This window comes from Scylla paramamosain, chromosome 32 (genome assembly GCF_035594125.1).
Source record: "Scylla paramamosain isolate STU-SP2022 chromosome 32, ASM3559412v1, whole genome shotgun sequence".
NCBI classification, from domain to species: domain Eukaryota; kingdom Metazoa; phylum Arthropoda; class Malacostraca; order Decapoda; family Portunidae; genus Scylla; species Scylla paramamosain.
The window spans coordinates 7,151,255-7,159,261 of NC_087182.1; the positions used below are offsets into that span (position 1 = coordinate 7,151,255).

General features: G+C 41.7%; 1 protein-coding gene across 1 annotated transcript in view; it reads left to right on the forward strand.

The window, feature by feature from the left end:
- LOC135089153 (protein trachealess-like) overlaps positions 1-8,007 on the forward strand; it is a 101,939-nt gene extending 93,932 nt beyond the window's left edge. The window contains 4 exon segments of the mRNA XM_063984444.1: positions 301-448; positions 1,037-1,146; positions 1,472-1,647; positions 2,577-8,007. Coding sequence (XP_063840514.1) covers positions 301-448; positions 1,037-1,146; positions 1,472-1,647; positions 2,577-3,494 — 1,352 coding nt within the window. The 3' untranslated portion in view covers positions 3,495-8,007.

Here is an 8,007-nt window from a genome sequence, read left to right on the forward strand (position 1 = left end):
CATCTTTTCACCCTTCTCACTTACCTACCCTTCTCCCCTATTCATCCCCACCAACTTATCCTCGTCTACTTACCTTTCTCCCTTATCTTCCCACCCCTACTTATTCCCACCTACTTATCCTCGTCTACTTACCCTTCTCATTAATCCTTCTCCCCTACTTATTCCCACCCACTTATCCTTCTCGTCTTCTTACCCTCCTCAATACACTTGCCATTATTATTTACATGTCCTCGTCTTCTTATCCTCCTCACTCCCGTATGATCCTCCCCTCACTCACATCTCTTCGTCCCGTGTCCGCAGTGATTCAAAAGGGCCAGGTGATGAGTCCTTACTTCCGCCTGCTCAACAAGACTGGAGGCTACACGTGGGTTCAGATGTGCGCCACTGTGGTCGTCAACAACAAGAATGGCGACGAGCAAAACATCATCTGTGTAAATTACGTCATAAGGTAGTAACTGTTTTTTTTTTTTTTTTTTTTTTTTTGTAGTGCGTAGTGGAGACATAGTATGATTTAATGGGGTTTGAGTGTATATTAGTATTGCAGAGAGGGAGGCACGGAATGGATGGTTTAAAGGGAAGACTAATTTTATTAAGTCCTAGGTGAATAATCTTAAGTTGTTTGTGTTACTATTGTAGAGAGGAAGATAGATGGATGGAAGGTTTTAAATTGGAACATTGAATCAGATCCTCTGTGAGTTATTTTTGTTAAAATATGTTGAAGTATGGGAAATAGGTGTGTGTGTGTGTGTGTGTGTGTGTGTGTTAAGCTTCACTGTTCTGTTGTCCATCAGTTATGATATCACAGTCATCTGAGTATTAAAGTGAATAAAAACATTAATTTCAGCTTGATAAATCAAACAGAAATGAGTGGTAATGGGCACATATGAATTACTTTGATAATGACCTGGTGAAGCAGAGGCTTTGAGAAATTCAATACACATCTATAAGAGATTCGATCTAATCACTCAGCAATACTATAACACGTGGAAAGGAAAGATATGAGTAGACTATAGGAGTTTATTTCCGTTTTCAGTAGGGCAGAATACGAGAGCCTAGTGCTCGACCAGACACAGCTCGACCCCGCCCTGGCGAACATGAAGTCTGACGACCTGGAGTACCCGAGCGCCGCCACCCCCGAGCCCAGAGGTGAGTTGGTCGGCAGGTGTTGATAGGCAGTTCATGAGCAGAGCTAGCCATAGGAACCTTCTTGGGAAATGTATGGAGTACTTAGATGCATGTATGTAATATTTCATCACATTTCGGGTATATTTGTGGCAGTATGGATGTGGTTTTTGACTCACAAAACTCTTAATGTCTAGATGTTCTTTTTATCATATAGGATCCTCTGATTATATTAGAGAATTTGCTTTGTTCATTATTTATACAATCAGCTGACTCAAAAATTATTTCTTTATAAATAAGTGTAACTGAAAGTCATGCATCATCTCACCTCCCTTTTGCCTGGTGACAGAGGGCGGGTCGAGGACGGTGAGTGAAGACACGGGTGGGTCCCCTCGGCCGGCAGTGTCCACCTCAGGCGGGGGCGGGGGAGACACACGCTCTCCTATGGGCCAAACAGAGTCCATCACCACGCCACTCCGAGGTACACCAAGTGTTCCCTTAGACGGGGCTCAGATTAAAACGGAGGTAATAACATTGTGATTAACACCGTATTAACAGTGGGTAGTGGCGCACTGTGCATGTCTGGGGTTATATTCTCTCTGTTATGACTTGCATTCAGTTTGAGGTGAACGTGTGGCCGCCCAGGGACCTAGTGTAGCATGTGGTGGCAGGTGGAAGGGCGGGCTTTGGTCTGAGGCACTCTGAGGAGAACTAAAAGAAACATCATTGCTCATCAGCGCTGATTTGATGGAAGAAATGCATAGAATCCTTTACGCACTGCAGAAAAATAATTATGTATCCTAGTTATTTGACAGATTGCAATAGAAACCACAGAGCCGCGGCAGTGCTGAGTGGCGGCAGCCTCCAGCCACGCACTGAATCTAGAGTTAGGACACCATTTCACTGAGCTGTCTTGTGTAGTCACTGATGCAGTCAGTACCAGCAGCTGATGTTTCCGTCATGACAACATATTCTTGCATAAAGTTACCGCTTATAGATTTTGTGCAGGTCAATAACTCACTAACTCTGTCTAGGAGATAATTCGCTCTGTGAATGTAGTTAAATAAGGAAGCCAGTTTTAAGACACCAGATTCATAGGTTTCTGGTGAATAAACATTATATATTTGGTGTGAAAAGTGATATTAAGTTTTGAATAAAGGATTAAGCGTCTTTGAGAAATTTTTATTTCTGTGAAAATTCAAAATTGTGTTCATATATTTATATCTGAGCACATGGAAGTTGTTTTCAGATTGATTTGTGAATGTAATTGATCATGCATTTGCTGCATTTTGTGCATTTATGACTAAGTTTGCAACCAGTGTTCGGTAACAATTAATATACTAACATAACCTACTAAATATCTTGAGCTCATGCATTCATTCAATATGTCATATTGTATTCACATAAGCCACAGAGTGCCAAACATAATTTCAAGCCACTTCTTTGCACCCCAGGCCACTGGCGGCCTATTGACTCCGATGGGGAATGCTGACCTCCCCGAGGACTCAAGTGGTGGCTGTGAAAGAACCTCCTCCCCAGGCCACATCTCAGAGCCCCCAGCATCCACCCCAGGCACCCCCCACGCCCGGGCCACCCCCATGATGACCACCACCCCTATCGAGGCCTCCCCAGGAGCCAATGTGCCTCCGCCTCCTCACAACGATGAAGGGGCTGTGAGAAACCTGGAGGCGGCCATGACCAGACACCTGCCCGATGACACCACAGACTTCTCCACCGACGCCCTCCTGAAGGGCGGCGCCACCTCCACCTCCATGAACAACGCCGGGCAACGCTCCACCATCCAATGGGTGGGCAACGCCAGCGCCCAGCAGACCTCGGCACTCCCAGCCTCCACGCTCCTGAGGCAACTGTACGCCAGCCGGGAGAGTGTCATTAGGTCATCAGTGCAACGGTCTTATTACTCTGAGATGGGGTCAGCCCTTCCAACGCCTCCTGGTTCTGAAGGTTACCAGGACGCCATGTTCGGAAAGGGGCATGACTTTCCCTATCCTGGCAGTGGTCTGACGGCCTCTGGCTACCCAGACTACCACTCCGCCATGACGCCGCCCTCCAGTGTGTCTCCCCGAGAAAAGATGGCCGGGGATTGTGGCGACCTGCGAGGAGCATCCGCAGGCTACCTTGGTGATGGGGGAGGCCTGCCTGCCCAGCCCGTGCCCCTCAAGCCACAGGTGTACTCCTATGGCTCCTCAGGGGTACCTCTGGATTCCTCAGCTTACTCCGCCCCTCTCTCAGACCAGGCTGGACTGTACACGCCTTCCAGTTTTCACCTGTATCATGCAAACTCAACAAAATCCACCTCATCCTATGACAGCCTTCGCACTGGGGGTTCATGGTACGCCCCTTCGTCATAGCAACAATTTTCCTGTCAAGGCTCCTATGAGACTGACTTCAGCATCAACATGCACCGCCACAATTTTCATAAATAGGGTGCTGGTGTGATCAGGCTGTGTGGGCACTTGAGTTTCCAGCAGTCTGATTGTTAGGGCAACTTTACTCATATTGTGAAGACACTACGGCAGAGATGCAAGAGTGCTCGGAGTAGGAGTAGTTCCAAGACATAGACTTGCCCTGGAAAGGAAATGGAAAAAAAAAAAAAAACATACATGAAGTAAACAGACAGACAGAGTTTGTACAGTTTGTGGTGGTGATTGAAGAACAGTGTTGACTTCCCCAACAGTATTTAAGCAGCAGTATGCATGTAGGCTCTTAGTGCAGCAGTCATTACCTCTTCTCACATCAGCATTTGTTGTCATGCCTCTAAGCTGGACTGAAGGAGTGTGTCTGGTCTCACAGCTCTGTTCATCCGTCTTCCAAGGGCTCGCCAGAATACATATCGCCACAACTTTGTCCCTTCTGATTGGTCTGTCAGGATGGCCTGGTGACAGGGTTCATGTGGAGGTGAATTAAGCTCATGAGAATGAGTTTAAACATATCTGTTTGGAATCTGTTGGTCTTGGTTGGCCCGAAGGAAGCTCTTCACTCATTCCACGTAGAGTAATATATTGTGCTACAATAAGGGTTGTAAAACTAGCTACCTTCAATCTCAATACTTCTTTCTAAAAAAAAAAAAAAAAAAAAAAAAAAGAGGTAGAAGTTGCAGAGAAACATTGTAAGACGAGATTACATATGAAATATGATTTACTGGCAGAGAGTGATAGAGGTGATAGAAAATACAACCTAAGCTTTACCTACTGTATAATTAATTTTATAAATACATATAAATATATATATATTTGAGACTCAATGCTAATTCAGAGATTCTGTTGATGCTGTTGTATTATAACTGTAATGAATATTTTATGAGTTATAAGAGTTGAGATGATGCAGCAAGGCAGGCTGAGAAGTGCAATGTTCATGTGTGGAGTAATGCAGGAAACAGTTACTCCGCCAGTGTCAGTGTAAGACTAGCAACCTAAGGTGACTGACTGTTGGGGTGTCGATGAGGAAGCCAAGCAGTGAAACATAGGAATATCACCCTTATCATATCGCAAAAATAGTCTAAGATTATAATGCTATGTTGTATCCATTGAAAACTTGACACGTTCAATTAAAATATCCATGTAAGATATTGTACATATTATTACTACTGGTAAAGACATTTTTTTATTTATGGTGCTTTGAAACTATTGTGAATCAGCTGCTTGAAAAAAGAGCAGATGTTCTCTTGTCTTTATTCTGTAAATATGACGTTTTAATCATTATTATTTAACTACTTAATGTCTAGTGAGTAAGAGCTACACTTTAGACTGTGGTGAAACAATAACTAAGTGATCCCAACTTGTCTGTTTGATGTCAGGAGGGAAAATGAGTGAAGCCATCTCGAGTAAACCTTCGTACAGCTTCCCTATTTATGGCATCATGGAAAGTCCAAATCACTGAAAAATATTGTAAAAATTAACAAAATACAAATACAAATTTTGTAAATAAGCTGTAATCATGAAATTTTTGTTTCTGTGTCTACAAAAAAAGTGTTGAAAAGAGTTTTCCGTTTGATGCAGTGTTCCAAGCAATGCCAAATGCGCACAGTTTGTAGTGGGAGAGAAAAATGTGTAATATTTTTGTTTAGGAACTGAGTATTGTAGAGGGCAGGAAACTTTACATGGTGTAATCTTACAAGATTAGACGTGAAAAGAAATATTCCAAATTTATGATCCTGAGCCATTGCACTCAAGATAACGTTTTGTATAAGACTACAGATTCTTCCTCCGATGGAGAAAAACAATCAAGAAAATAATTAAGGCGATTGTCTCACCCTCCACTAACGTCCTAACATTCACTAGTTGTAACTAATACTGAGGAAACCCCTTCCATGCTCATTATTTTGTAGATTATGGCTGATATTTTATTTATGAATTATTGATGTGATTTTGCAGGATGTCATATAATGTAGTAATCAATCTCATGGCTGGAGACAGCGAATGTGTATTCAATTTCAAAATTTCTGGCGAGACTGTTCATTGTTTATGTGTTTTGTAGTGCCCGTAGAGGCTGACGGTTAAACGACTGTCCAATCAGAATAACACGACACTGGAAGGATACCGGAAGGAAACTTCAGTAAGCAACCCGACATTGCCATTGATGCATGAGATAAGTTGAGTGCGTCTCTCCTCAAGACTCGTCCCATCAACTCACAGCAACACAGCCACAGTTTCAATGCGATATAGATCACTTGATGTGTTCTTGCAATAGATCAGAATGACTTGAGAGAAGTCCGTCAGAAGCTCATTGGTTTGATATTATGCTGTAGAAATACTGAAGTTGTAAGCTGTGTTTATCAGTGCCACCCATAACGTTGCGTCTCGGTCGGTTGAGCCGCCTCGCACGCTTCTGTAAAAAATTGCGGTTCACTTAAAATCAATTTAATAATATTTTCTTAAAAATATAAAAACATAAAGGGCCAAGAGCCAACGACTTCCAGTAATGGGTTGCTTACTGGCCTGGGGAAGGAGAAAGGTTTTGTAAAGTGAAGCGTGGAAGAGCTGCAGAAATATAGTCTACCTTTGACATGTTATTTTTATGAACTCATGAAAACAATAATAAATTGTAAATATTTTACACTCAACAGTTCCTAATCAAAATTTCCTTGCATAATTAATTATGCATTTAATTCGAGATTGTTTTGCCGTTCATATTTTTCTCCATATTGTTCTTCAGTTGGTATAATTATTATTATGTAAGATGCATGTCAAACATGTGTTAAAAAGAGGCTTAATTTCTGAGTTTGTAGGCATATTTTTTTTTTTTTTATATAAATGTATATCATAAGTTGTTGTTTTGAAAAATATATATATTTAGCAGGCCGATGTACACGTGCGTAGTTTGCCCTGTGCCAATGAAAGTACGTACTTAATCATGTGAGAAACCAAATGGTCTTTATTAAGGGAAAAGTTATTTGTAATCCAGTTTTCGTATTAGCGAAGACTTGAAGCAAACGTGGAGGAGCTTGAAATGTTCACACCTCACGGGAGTGTCAATTAAAATGCCCAAAACTCTTGACATACCTCATATGAAATCGGAACATTGCGTCTGACGGTAGATAAAGGAATACCACCAGTAAGGTTGGGATTAGCCAGTGCATTTTTACTGAAAACATTCGTGTCTTTGTCGCCCAGAAATCGCCTTATGGTTCTCTGGACAAAGAATAAGAGAGAAGTAGGACTCGCTGTTTGAGGCAACTGGGATTTTTTACATACAAGAGAACAAATTACCAACAACCTCACGATCATTATGTCTTGGGGTAGTACTCAATTTCACCTTCCTGCAGGAAACGTGAAAGGCTACATTTTGTGTTTGATATCACTTGACATGTAATTGAAATATAGAGACTGTTAACTATCACTGCCTCGTTAATCAGTGTGGCATATACCAACACTGAATGATCTGAAGTACCAGGACGACTGTTGCGTGGGCGTCTTGTTCACTGTTGACAAGATTAAGAGGCTAAAAGGTTTACAGAAACTTCGAACTTCTGTCTTATCGCAGTTAATCATCCAGTACAAGTTACATTACGTAGATCAGTCAACAACGTGCTTTCTGGTTTATTAGCTGGAAATCACACCACTCTAACACTCAAACCAGCAGTTAAATAGCCAACACACTCATGAAGAAGTTCCGAAATGAAACTGCTGATACTGTACCGAAACGACAGAAACTTCAGTGATACAACGGAATACCTTGCAAAACATTCAGCATCTTTTTCTTAAGAGTGAATGTAGATTACTGGGCGACGTGATGCAAAAGAGATCGAGTAAACGAAAGTATTAAATGAGTTTGATTGTACCCCAACCAACTCGTGAGGTAATGATCGAGTTAGTGTGTTAGTACCAAGTTATTACTATTATTTTTCATGCAGGTCTTTTTTTTTTTTCTTGAAGCGTTACATAGTTAGTTTTAATAGGTATGTACATGTATGTTATTTATCATTCCCCAATATATGTAAACCTAGAAGTATTGGAACGAGAGAAATGGGTTGGAACAGTCGTGTTGTCAGGTTTTAATTGTCATCCCCCTTGTTCGCACGCACACACACACACACACACACACACACACACTTTTTTTTTTCTTATACGAATCCGCTTTCAGACCACACACACACACACACACACACAAGGACGTACCGTTACCAGTATTTTGGAGACATCAATGGCTGCCGGTGAGTTGACGTTTTTATATGACACAGATATTCGACATTAATTTCCTCTGTCCACTCCACCATGTTTGTTACTCTTGGTTTTGCTCCTGAAAAGATGTAGAGGACTAGAAGCCTTGCAGGGTTTGCGAATGCAACAACTGGTGCATGCATCTTTTCACAACTTAGATATTAAGACCCCGCACTTTGAAGAAATAAACCTTGTTGTTACTGTA